Here is a 12,985-nt window from a genome sequence, read left to right as displayed (position 1 = left end):
ATGGCAACCCACTCCAGTGTTCTTGCCTGGAGAATCCCATGGACAGAGGGGCGTGGTGGGGCTGTGGTCTATGGGGTCGCAAAGAGTCAGACGCAACTAACATGGACCAAAAGGAAAGATCACTTAAAATAAATTGACCCTGGCCATTTATGGCCTTTAGGCATCAGTATCAGAGAATGAGACAAATTTCCCAAAAGATCACTCTGACAGAGAGTTGATTGAGGAGGAACTACTGACCCAGTAAATCCAAGTGTGGGCCCTGCTGGGTGGACTCAGACTCCAAGGAGAGCTGCTTCAGACTTGGGCAGATCTCTGGAGCCTTCCTCAGTTCTTCCAAAATTGGCTCTTTCCTGAATTTACATTTTTAATAAAATTTGACACCATGTTTGAACCAAAAAGTTATTTTGGAGGTACTTTTTCTTCAAAGAAGGAAGAAAAGAGGATTCCTCACCTATTCACAATGATGATTTATTTTAGGAAAAAGGTATTTGCATTTAGCTGAACTGGATCTCGTGCTGAAAGAGAAGACTTGGTGACTGACTGTAGTGGTCACTTAGGCACTGATCTCTGGGTCCATTTTTTTTAAATCACCATGAAACAATAAAATGGATAGATATAAACTGAATCTTACTGCCATTGTCAGTTCCAGACGGAATTAAGTTCCATCTGTCCTTGTCACTCCGTTCTCATAAGCTGATGTTTCTTGTCTTGTGGTTTTGGCATTTACTTATGTTGTTCTTTCATGAACAACTTAAGTTGCTTGGTAAATAATATGTTAGTTTGTTGTTACACCTCAGTAGTCTGAATGACCGGACTCCTTTATTTTCTTCATGAATATGATGATAGTGAATAAAATACTGCCTCTTGTGTCATCTACCACAGGAGAGCCTTAAAGGGCGAGGTCCCTCTCAGCGTTGTGTGAGCCTCCTGGTGTGTCCCTGCCTTGTTACAGATGAACACTCGCTCTGATTCGTGCACTTTGAGGTCCTTGGAGGATGGTCCCTCCAGATGCGCAGAGCCATGTCACTCACTCAGATGTCCTGTGCAGACGTTTTGCAGTGGACTGCATGACTTTTAATTTGTTCAGTACTCTTGATTTTCTTTTCCTTTTCTCTGTGTAAGTTGACTTCCTTTTTGTTGGAAACATACCCCCCTCCTTGGGGAAAAAAAAATTCTAATTGAAACTGTGAGTGGGTAGAACATACTTGCTCCTCTCTTCTTAGCCTGTCATTTGTAAATGTCATCCTTAGAACAGGAGTGGCCATTGGCCATAGTGCCACAGTCCTTGCCACAGAAGATGATCGTGTTGATGTTAGATTAGAGGAAAGGGGTCAGTCACTGGAGTGTTTACTTGTTTGCCCTCTTCTCATTTCTGGGAAGACAGCCTCCCTGTTGTAGCCAGGGAACATAAGGTTTAAAAGGACTGCAGGGTATAGTCAATGGTTTGATGAGGTTGGAAAGATGCCCTGGGCAGAGCATCTAGCTTCTGTTCCACCCATTCTGGATCATCTGTCTTTCCACCTCAGCTGAGAATCTGTCCTGACCTGGAAAACCTAGAGCTGGACATAAAACTCATTGACTCCCTCAAAGGTCAAGAGCCATGGGCAAGGTGTTGCCCCAGTGACCCTGCCTTTCTTTCACTAACTTCCAGCTGCTCGGCACACACGGGGGCCTTGTTCGTCATCCAGTCCAGCATTCTACTTGTACCATTGCCTCCTTCCACCTTCTTGGAACATGTTACCAGTCCCCTGAGTCCTGAAGTTCCTCAAGTGTTTGCTCCTGGCCACTAGCATCCTAATGAGTGTGCATTTGTGAACTAAATTAAGAACACCACCTTGTATGATCCATGTTAAAAAGTGAGATTTGGAGCTGGAGGTAACTTGTTCATGTCATTGTAAGGGTTCTTTTGACTATCCTATGCATTAAGGGCTTCTGTGCAAGTGATTCAGGGTCCTAGAATTGGGTTGCTGCCTCACTTGTTACTGTCCCTGAAAGTTGCTGGAGCCATCCATGTGGGTGTGGAAATCCAGGCTCCTTTCCCACATTTCTCTTCCTGCTGCACTCTCTAGTACTTACCTCAGACTGTGCATTTGCCATGCGGTGTGATCTGGCCACCAGAGGATCTCAGCCAGTTTCTCGTTGCTGTTGCAGCCCCTCAGCAGGGAATGCCGGTTTTGGGTTTTCAATGCCCTCCCTGCCTTTTGTCTCATTTCCTGGTTGCTATTCCCATAGTTCCTCCTCTCGGGAGAATCACTCCTGCTGTTTTGATAGTTAGTTCTTGGTAAGGCTTCTTTGAGCTTCCACTTTCACTCAGGAGCTAATATATAAGCATTTGAATTGGGTGTAAATTTTATTTTCTGTATTCTGTGCTGTCTCTTAATTTGCCTTCTGCTCAGAGGAAATTAGGAGTCAGCTGCACACCTTAGTTTCCTGCCTCAGAAGAGGAAATGCAGTGTCAGGATTCACTTGTGTGCAGTCTGGTTCTCCTAATAAAGAATCTATTCCACGAGGCCCAGACCTCAGTGATCTGGAGGAGGTGAAAACAAATGGTCTTCCTGCCTCTCCTGACAGTAAGCTGACCACTGCACAGTCACTATCTCCAAAGAGAAGTGATGTATAACAAGTCAGTTGGTTTATTATAATACAGTGTTGCTTGAAGACACAGAAATTTAATATTTATCAGAACTGGATCCAGTGCCAAGCCTTGATCTCTAGTCATAAGTGTTCTTGTCTGAGCCCAAGCACTGTTGGACTCTTCTCTTTGCCATGGGATCTGGTCTGAGAGGCGAGATCCTTACAGATAAGGACACGTGGACACGTTCAGGCTGAGTGGTGGTACCAGGTTTGCTACAAGTGGAAAGAAGGGAGCCAGATTGATTACTGCCCAGATAAGGGGCGGGTGAAATCTGGCAGCCGGTGGAGAGTGTGGGAGATGGGCCAGATGGCAGATGGTCCTGTCTGGGGTCTGGAGAAACCGCTTGAGTCTCTGAGAGTCCAGCCTGACTGAGCAGCAGCAGGAAGTCTGTGAGCATGTGACCATGCACAGCCGAAAGCTTGCTCTCGCTGAAGGTGCTTCTCGACCACCATCGTAAACAGTAAGGGGGAATTGTGCAGACATCACCACTTGGTTCTGCCTTAATGTTGGGCTCTATTTCCTTGTGTCCCCATTGGTCCTACGCTGATTTTAGAGCATCGTCAAATTGAACTGTAGTTGATTTACAAGGTGGCTCAGCAGAGGAGAAAAAAAAAAAAAAAACCTGCAGTGCAGAAGAGGCAGGTTCCATCCCTGGGTTGGGAAGATTCCATGGAGAAGGAAATGGCAACTCACTCCAGTCAGTATTCTTGCCTGGAGAATTCCATGGACAGAAGGGACTGGCAGGCTGTACTCCATGGGGTCGCAGAGTCGGACATGACTCAACAACTAAACCATCACCACCGTTCTGTTAGTTTCAGGTGTACCGCATAGTGACTCGGTATTTTTGCAGATTATACACCATTTGAAGTTTTTACAAGATAACGGGTATAATTCCCAGTGTCTCTTTCTGCTTATCTGTCTTATATGTAGTAGTTTGTGTCTGTTATTTCCATACCCCTAATTTCAGAGCTTCTTTACCCAACAGCATAGACGTCAGCTGTTTGTTCAGTGAATAAATGGCCTCTTCCCTATAATGTTGCACTAGCTCTCTGTCAGAACCACCTGCAGACTCTCTTCTTTGGGTTTATTCTTCATTGTGCCCCATAGCATTATTAACACTGAAAGCTGTTCTCTAACTATCAGTGGCTTTGGCCGCACCCTCCCACCTTCCTTTCAGTCCTGTGGACTTGCTGCCCTCCCTTGCCCACTTGTCTCCATCCATTTTCGCCTGCACTGCCTAGTCCCTCTGTCTCAGACCATTGCAGTCCTGCCTGTCTTTGGTGACTGAAATGCAGATTCACACACACAGCTCTGCCCAAGCGGGAGGGGGTCATCTGCTTACTGACTCTCGTAGCATCTTGCAGCCCGACTCCATGTGAACTGGCTTGTGTGTGTGTGTGCTTTGCCATCAGACCTAAGCTTATTTTGGTGTAAAGACAGTGTCATGTATCTTTGCATCCCCCGCTGCACATACGTACTTGGTATATGTTGGTTAATTCAAGTCAGGTAACCTCAGGTCTTCTCTTATGTGGAGACTGTTTAATCATGTGTTTTTATTACGTGTCTGGTACCTGCCAGGGACTTTATGTGCATTATCTATTTAGCAGGCAGACTTCCCACCTTCTGTTCTGCTGTTCTAGTGATAATAGTGAAGATGTTGTGGAATGTTATGAAGGCAGAGACACAAGAATAAAAGGAAAAGGTGATGCCACGTGTGTTAGGTTGGGACCTTGGAGAAACAGAAGCCAAGGTTGGGTTAGAAATATGAGGGGTTTATTGGAGGGAGCACCTGCGAGGAGAAGTGAGCAGAGAGAGGGAACTGGACGTGACTGGGATCCCGTCAGGTCCCTGAGAGGAGCAGGGACCTGGGTCAGAGAAGTCCTGCCCTGCAGGTTCGTCCTGGGGACGCTTCAGCAAAGCCACTGGGGAGCTCACACTGCCCTCTCCGGCAGGGCTCGGTCACTGACTGAACAGCCACGGGGCCTGTGACCTTGGCGTGGAGGCGCCCTGCGCCCAGAGAAGTGCGCGCTCTGGCTGCCACTCTGGAATCAGCCAGGCCGAGGCCCCCAGCTCCTTGCGGTGCAGGCGCTTCAGCCTGACGGGCAAAGTGAGGGCCGGTGTGCGGCCCCGCCCCGCTCTGTCTGCACTGGGAATACGCGTGCCCTGGCTTCACTGCCACCTTCAAGGTGCAGGGGCCTCCTCACCACCTTCAGAACCTGCTCCTATCCTTCAGAGCCTCTGCTCTCACCCCAATCTGTCTGCCCGCTAGACTGTGAGCATCTCAGAAGTTACACCAGAGTAACTCGTACTCTTTAGATCCCAGTGCCTCCTGTAGTGGACACCAGATAATACACGCATTTGCTGTGGAGATTGTTGTTCTGGCCATGGACGTGGCCCTGCAGTGATCCCTTCCCCCGGGTGGTGGCCCCAGGCTTGGCTGACAGTCCAGAGCCTTGGGACAGGCACCTCCTTGCTTCACTCACTCTGTCAGAGGAGCCAAGGATTGTGCCAGCAGTGACATTTTATTGGGCTTCTTTAAATGTTTGGTTCCCTCCCTGTCCTCTTTCTTCAGTCCCAAGACAGACAAACTGCCAGAGTTCTGGCTGACTCACACTGTCCCGGGGAGGCCCTGTCTTTCCTGGTTTCCTATTCACGCATCCTCCTGCCCCCGCCGGGGCCTCTCTGTGCCCTCTGGCGCGCAGGGACAAGGCCTGTGCGGTGACCCTTCCTCCATCAGCAGCACCGAGCACGTGTGTTCCGGGTTGGGGAAGCCTGTCTGGAGAGTGGTCAGTCTGGGTCTCTCTGAATATGGTGAGATTTTCTGGGGGCTAAATCTCAGACTGAGTCCAAAGTTCTCTCCAAGAGTTCCCAGGAAAGGCCTTGGCATTTAAAGGCATGCATCTTTAAGTTCTTTACCTGGGATTTATTTCAGAGTGGGAGATCTCAGAGCAACAGAGCTGCCAACAAGGGCAGCAAGGTGAGAAGGAGCCTGTCCCTCTGATGAGCAGGGGTTTCTTGCTCTTTTACCCTCTTCCTCCTCTCCACTGGAAGCAGACCTGCAAGAAAAATTAGAACAGTTTAGAAATGATTGAAATACATATTCACCCATCCTAGCCAAGATTTTCCAAAACACCCTAGTTTCGAATAATCTATCCTGTTGCTCCACAAATCCCAGTCTCTCAAATGTCCTGGAAACTCCAACTTTTGTATAAGCTCCATGTCCCCCTTACATGGAGAATCAACATAAAAATCCATGGTTATGCTGTGTGTGTTCATTTAACTTTATGACATGAACTCACCTGGTGATTGACAAAGCCCGAAATCCGGGGAGGGAAACTAGGCTGTTGAGGTTGATGGAACTGTGCAGGAGAACAAGATCTCCCGTTTCCCCAGAAATGATGAGTTTGGTTTGGAAGCGGAGACTTGACTTGGAAAAGCAGGAGGCTCTTGAGTTTCAACCCAGGTTCAGTAGAAATCTGCTGAGTGGAATTAGATTCAGCAAGTGGCTCTGCTGTTTCATAGAGAACAGACTTGGAGGCGCCTGGGCCCTCCCCGCCAGGCTTGGCCTTCAGTCCCCGGAGCAGCAGCTCATCACTCAGCCCAGAGAGCCTGTCCCCTGGGGGTTCTGGCCAGCGTGGCCAGAAGCTGTGCTGTCCCCGCGGGGCCCTCGTGCTCATCTGTGCAAGCGACGGCTCAGGTGGATGGCACTGAAATGACTGCTCTGCTGTTGGTACACTGGGGGCTGAGGGTTTCATAATTTTAAAAGCAGGAGTTTCTTTAACTGCAGAGGGATACTCTGTTTTGTAGTCAGATAGGAAGGCAGTTGGAATCTCCTGCTTCTGCCAACTCCCTGTTTTTACTGGACTTTTTGCTTTTACGTTGCAGGTAAACTAAAAGATCTTGGGAACTTGGTTCTCCGGCCTTTTGGACTCTCCACAGAGAATTTCCAGATCAAACAGGATTCTTCTACTGGCTCCTACTCCATCAATTTTGTTCAAAATCCAAATAACAACAGATAACAAAGATAACAATAGCTTTTATAGCTGGCTTGGAAGTTGTGTGCTGCTTGTATTAGCAAGGGGAAAGGCCCTGCCAGTGTTTTAACTTCTAAAAGCATCTGATCTCAGAGACAGGCCGTCTCGTAGAGCCCAGCGCTCCCTTCTCTCCCTTGTTTTACGATCAGGGTGAAATGCACTTCCTGATACAGTGAGCCTCATTTGATTTCCATTTTACGGTGGTGTCTGTGCTGCTGTTGCACTGGTTCTGGCTGTCCTTTGTTTTGTCCAGGAGAAGGCCTGCTTATCGAGACTTACCTCCCTGAGCTCCACAAACACAAACCCAGCTGGAGTTTCCTGGGCCAAGCAAACCTGCCAGGCAGAGACTGCCCAGCCACGCGTGATGGGGTCCCTGCCTGCTGTCCCCTCACCCCGATCGCACACACTGCCCTGCGTGGGCTCCAGCATCTCCTGGTTTCCTCTGGTAATAAATGCTTTCTGTGACAGTCTGAGCTGGGTTGTGAATTTTGTCCCCAAAATGAGAGCTAGAGCAGAAGGTGTCCTGGCTGTAGGAGGCGGTGTTGATTTCTAGCAGTTACTGGAGTCCAGTCCTCCCAGAGCCTTAACTGCCACCTTGAAGACGATATGGAGGAGCTGAGCATCCACCATGTACTAAGATTTAGAAACCTCACCTCACAAGCTGTCTCGGGCCTCTCCAGGTTTGTGCAGATGCTTATGAAATCAGTGTTTTTGACCAAGTACCAGTCTTAGTGATTTCAACTTAAAACAACTTCGTTTAGGAATGCTGGTATATGAATCCCAGAACAAAACTGTATTCTTTTAGACTCCATGAACCCAGAAGTTTCAAAGGTAGTTTTTTCTAATCCTCAATGCTGGTGAAAAGCTTTTTGATTGTTATGATTTAAGTGTTAAAGGCAGTGACATTCAGGTTTCATGTTAGAAATGAAGTACATGTATAATTCTGTAAGTGACATGCTGGAGGCCTGCTCCCAGTGTTAAGAATTGTGCTGTTCTTTTGATCAGTTCCTCAAAGCCTCTTAGTGTGTGTTGTTAGGCAGTGGAATGATCTGCTGTATCCACACTCTGTGGTTTGCTAAGCCTCTCTCCCAGGTTTTTTGGCAGGGACAGCATAGGAGATCTTGGCTCCCCAACCAGAGGTTGAACCCATACCCCCTGCAGAAGCACTGGACCCCCAGGGAAGTCCTTTCTCCTAGATGGAAATGAAATTCTTCATGCAGTTTATAAGGCGGGAGGGGAGAAGGAAAAAGAATGTGGTTAATTTTGCTTTGCTCTCTTTATGATAAATCTGGCATCTAATTTTTCCCAGAAGGTGTGTGAGAAATCACACAAGTAGCACAGAAATCTTGGCTGAAAGCTGCCTGGTCCAGACGGCGGTACTGCACACTCCCTGCGCCACAGCGCCCTGCTGGCCCAGCACTCCACCGACCTCTGATCTCAGCACTACTCCACGCTCAGAACAGTGTAAGGAGGGGACTTCCCTGGCAGTCCTGTGGTTAAGACTCCATGCTTCCACTGCAAGGGGCATGGGTTCAGTCCCTGGTCAGGAAACTAACATCCCACGTGCCACACTGTGCTGCCAAAAAAATAAAGCAAAAAAAAAAAAAAAATTTAAACAGCACTTTGATTGATGTGGACTAATCTCTTGATATTTATCAATATTTATATAGAAATTAAAATAGAAATTTTTAAAATATTCCTTTAAAATAATTTATTTTTTTGTTAATAAGTTATTTCATAACCACTATGAAAAGTTTTGACCTCGTGGACCCTGAAAGGGTCCCAGGAACCCTTGGGGAGCCTTGGACCACCTTGAAAGTCATTTTGTCAGATTATGGTGGCCTGTATTTACCTCGTGTTATAAGATGTATGATTTATAAGTCTGTGATGCTTTTGTCACCCCACAAAAATGGTATACCAGAATAGACTTCTGAGGTAATCCACGCTGTGACATTTATTTTTATGCCAGTGACATTGCAGTGGATCACAAAAATTTTGGATCTCCTTCTAGAATTTCCTTGAAGACTCAAACATTTTTAAAAGTCTTACTTATTCCCTATCTGCTTCCATGAATAGACCGTGAGCTTCTGGAAGGTAAGGGCGATATTTATCTTCTTAATAGCACCTACTGCTTTACTAGAAACTTAGTAAACTGTTGTTAAAGAACATTCCACAAGAAGTCTCAGCGTGATCATTCTATCCAAACGTCTCTAGATTCTGTGGCCTTTCTTTCTTTCTTCAGTACCTGTGTTGGTTGGTTGGTTTTTTGCAGCTTAAAAAGACATTTGTAAAGGAGCCCCTTAAAGCTGGTTGAGCCCATGTTGTGCAGCCACGTAGAATATCCTCAGATGGTGATCATTCACCCTGGCCTGTAAACATAACGCCTCCTGATTTTTATATTTTCATTTCTGCATCTTGGATATTTACAAGTATTTGCCTTGAGACTCAGAAATCCCCAGCTTGTCCTCTGGTTTCATGCTCCCCTCCATCTTCCAGGTCACCTTATCTTCCCTATTTGTGTGTCCATACTGTCTTAGCCACCTCTTGGTTCTCAGGTGAGCAGCTTTTTCATTCATGGGAGCCTCTGCAGTAGGCTTACCCAGGGCTTGGCTCTGTTACAGTCACACTTGGGTGGTAGTTCTTCTCTGCAGAGTATACTGTGGATTTAGTTCATTTTGCACACATGGATCTGAAGTATGGGTAAATCCTGTTCTTAAAATCCAAACTTTTTCTAAGAACTCCTTTTCTACGTTTCCCTTCCATCACAAGCACTGCAGCTGGGTTTTTTCCCTATCCTTTTGCTCCTTGTGTGACCCACTGCCCAGATACCATAACTTAAGTTATCGTGCTTACTGGACTAGAGAATGTTACCGCATGCTGAGATGCTGAGGCAGGCAGTGGCCGAGCCTGCTAGGTTATGACCTGAACGTTGCAGCTCTGGGCCTGTGTTTGAGCTGCAGTAAGATGACGAGACCTCACACGCTGGCCCTCCAGAGTTTCTCAGGTAGAGTCACAGGTGTGAGTGTTTGTTTAGTCCTCCAGCACCTGGTGTAGTTGAAGACAGAGAACTGCTTGAGGAAATGTGGCTGGGCCTGGTGATTATTTCTGGTGCTCCTTGATCTCTGTGCTGGTGTCCGAGCCTGTTGCTGAGTTTCTCACAGCTCTCAATCCAGACTGCTTTAGGAAGAGGCACAGGGACTTGATGGAGGCGTGTTACTGTCAGGTTGGACTGGCGTGGAATGGGGAGCTGGCAGTGGCTGTTAAATCTAAGCCTGATTAGAAGGTGTATTCGGAAGGTTATCTGTTCCCAAGAGCTAATGAGCAGACCTGCAAATTGCCTTACAACCAGTTTAGCAAAACTTAGAATGTCAAAGGGGAAGGCTGTGATAGGAGGCCAAGGAGGATGGAAGGAAGTTAATGGCTGCTTTAATCTTGAGAAGGATCTTTAAAGGACAGGACTCAGTAACCTTCCAAGACCAGACTGTAAATCTGAGACACCACACTGGACTGGAGCCGGGAGCAGCTTAAACCCACTTCCTCGTCAGCTCTGTGCGCTCCCCTGTGGGGAAGGAGGGCCCATGGCTGCCAGAGCTGTCTCTCTGAGCCTGCAGCCCCGAGGTCACTGCCAGCCCACAGTCCTGTCCATGCTGCTCTCTGATCACTTCCGCCTTTGACCTTGCCTTACTTCTTAAGGCACTGAAATCTTCCTCTAATCCTCCTATGGGTGTATACTGTGTACCTGATAACACATTCCCACACCCTAGGAAAAATCTCCTGGAAGCAATTTCAGTGAGATGTTCCTCATCCTTTGCAGACTACCCCTCTCTGCACTTCAGTAGTAAGCAGCTTAGTCCTTCTATCATTTGGATTTCCTTTAGAAAAGGAAGCATTGATATGTGAACATTCCACCAGAAGTGGCTGGAAAGTCTCTTTCTTCAGGGAAGCTGCACAGCTAATGCGGAGAATGGCAGTTTCCAGTCACTCTCTGTTGCCTGGAGAGCAGCCTTGAGCTCACACTAGACTCCATTAGTACTCCTGAAAATGAGAAATGGGTTACTTGCTACCAGCCAGCCCACAGAGCATCAGAGTGACTGCTTAAGAACTTCCAAAGGGCAATCAAGGAAACTAATGAGGTTAGTTTATGAAAACTAGTGAGGATGTCCTTGTATTTCAGAGTATCAAAAAGTTCGGTCTTCCTGTGAGTCAGTAATTTTTTAAGGTAAAGATGGGTACATGGGCTTTATTTCTTATACTAGTCTGCCTTTACAGATGTTTGAAATATTCTAGGATTAAAAAAATACTCCATTTTCTTCTAATTTCTCAACCCTCTGAGGGCTGCAAGCTAGGAATAAACTCAGAATTTCTATCAGCCAGACTAGAATTAGACTCCCTACAGCTTCCTTTCACATTCCCGCCTTAGCTAAAGCACGGCAGAGCCTGTCACCCCACTGCCAGGGAGGCCCACAGCTAATCTGTGGTTCAGATCAAGTCCCAGCTGCTAGTTCTACCTTGCTAAAAAAAAAAAAAAAAAAAATACAGCCTACCCAGGTGGTAACCCCAAGTCAGGCACTGGGGCTCCTCCAGACATGCATTGATTGACAGATGTGAAGGGAATCAACCCAGATGCTCTTCGGGCAGCCTTTAGTTCCAGGTGTGAGGAGCCAGATCTGCAGACAGTGGAACCTCCTAGTACCAGGTGGAGTGCTGTGCCAGCGGAGGTCCGCATCTGCCACCCCACCCCGTCACACCAGGCACACAGTGCCCTCCAAGTGAGAAATCAGCAAGCACGGACGTCGTCAAGCAAACTAAAGACGGGGAGGCGGCCAGGGTTGCGAAGCAAGGGAACAGTGTGAGATGGGAAAGTGTTTACATTTCAAAGGATAGAGGCTTTGGAGGACTCTCTGGTACTTGGTCTCAAGGACCTAGGACTGTTGTGTAGGGGTAGTCTGACTGCCCAGAATAGATATTCTATCTGCAGCGCTACCTCAGGGAGTTAGCTGGGAGACAAAGTCTTATTTCCAAGAGCTGTGTGACTGACTGGATTCTCAGGGCTTCAGAGGCCAAGAGGCAGCTTTTCCAGCCGCTCCCTTTCTACTGGCGTGAAAGCAGCTCTGTGAAGCAGGTTCTGTAAAGTCGCTTTTTGTCTCACTGAAGCCCCTGGCCATGCTTTCCTAGGGCAGGGACACATCAGGTTCCTCTTTACCTCAGGGCACTGCCCATTGCTGAATCCGTTTGCCTCCATTAGATTACAGGTGTGGGCGGTCTGCTCAGTATCCACAGGCGTCAGGCACAGGCAGAATTCACAAAAGAAAGAGTATTCCCTGAGTGAACTATTCTATAGAGTTCCCTGATGTCACCTGTGTTTTTGGCCTTGGCTCAATAGGAACTTGAGCTAGTTGAGTGAGACACCTATTTTCCATACCTCATCTTGGCCAGTGTGGCCACTAAGTGATTCTTCTGTCAATAAGGTAACTGATAGAACTAAGATTAAAATCCATGTCTCTACTGAGTAAAGCAGGTTATTCAGATAGAAGCATCATCCTAATATCACCCACTCACTTTGCCTCCTGTATGTGAAGTTGCTTCTAAAACCGTGCTCCACATGCAATGAAGGGCTGGCTAATCCTAGAAGTATTAACTCTTTAGGACAATGACCTAGCTACTGGTTTAGCCAGCTCTTTCTTCCTCTGGCACAGAATGCCTGAGTTGTATTCTTTCATCCCAAGGTCATCACCCTTTGATATCAAAGCAAAGGCCATGAAACTTCTTTGTGAATAAGCCAAAGATTTGGCAGAGTGCTGTTCACCAGAGAAAAGTATGCTTAAGAAACATTTACAGTATACTCTCTTCAAAGCACTGAGGGAAGAACCATTACTTGAAAGAGTAGAAATGAGCTGTCACGTATAAAAGCAAGAAAACGGCTTACTTTTATGTGCAGTGACATGCCAGCATTCCCAGGGAGACACTCCAGTGGCTTCCTTCTTACACTCATTTAGGTAAACTGAAATGGGAGAATGTTTGCGGTTAAAGACTCTGTGTATATACTCTGGAATAACAGGCAGCCTTGTAAAGGATTGCTTTACTTAAATGAAAAAACAAAACAGAATTTACCTGACTAGTTTCTGGATCAGCCTTAAAAAATCTCAGCTGTCTGGTAGGTGTCCAGAGGCTAATTTTTCCTAACAACTGAGTGTTTCTGGTCAAATACTTGACCTCAGATTGGAGGTACTCGGCTTTTAAAGAAGCAACCATTTATCCATAAGAGTAAAACTACTTGAAATTAAGACAAACCCAACAGTAGGTGTTTAGTTACATC

The 12,985-nt window shown here is 46.9% G+C and overlaps 2 protein-coding genes across 10 annotated transcripts in view; one reads left to right on the top strand and one right to left on the bottom strand.

The window, feature by feature from the left end:
- TTC1 (tetratricopeptide repeat domain 1) overlaps positions 1-7,139 on the top strand; it is a 48,184-nt gene extending 41,045 nt beyond the window's left edge. For all 4 annotated transcript variants that reach the window (XM_043464823.1, XM_043464825.1, XM_043464822.1 and 1 more), the window contains one exon: positions 6,521-7,139. In XM_043464823.1, the coding sequence (XP_043320758.1) occupies positions 6,521-6,654 (134 nt within the window). In that variant the 3' untranslated portion in view covers positions 6,655-7,139. The remainder of the gene's footprint in view (positions 1-6,520) is intronic.
- The window catches only part of PWWP2A (PWWP domain containing 2A), a 39,339-nt gene continuing 31,897 nt past the window's right edge, over positions 5,544-12,985 (bottom strand). For 2 of the 6 annotated variants that reach the window (XR_006268936.1, XR_006268938.1), the window contains 2 exons: positions 12,596-12,670; positions 5,544-6,111 (listed from right to left, as the gene is read on the bottom strand). Coding sequence is in view for 3 of the 6 variants with exons in the window: in XM_043464816.1 (XP_043320751.1) it covers positions 5,579-5,691; positions 12,596-12,670 (188 nt within the window). In the remaining 3 variants the exon portion in view is untranslated. Of the gene's footprint in view, positions 6,112-8,444; positions 10,705-12,595; positions 12,671-12,985 lie in introns of those variants that run through there. The other 4 variants (XM_043464816.1, XM_043464818.1, XM_043464819.1 and 1 more) reach the window with 4 other exon arrangements.

This window comes from Cervus canadensis, chromosome 4 (assembly GCF_019320065.1).
Source record: "Cervus canadensis isolate Bull #8, Minnesota chromosome 4, ASM1932006v1, whole genome shotgun sequence".
Taxonomy (NCBI): domain Eukaryota; kingdom Metazoa; phylum Chordata; class Mammalia; order Artiodactyla; family Cervidae; genus Cervus; species Cervus canadensis.
The sequence above is the reverse complement of the archived record's forward strand: the minus strand, read 5'-3'. Positions and strand labels throughout refer to the sequence as shown.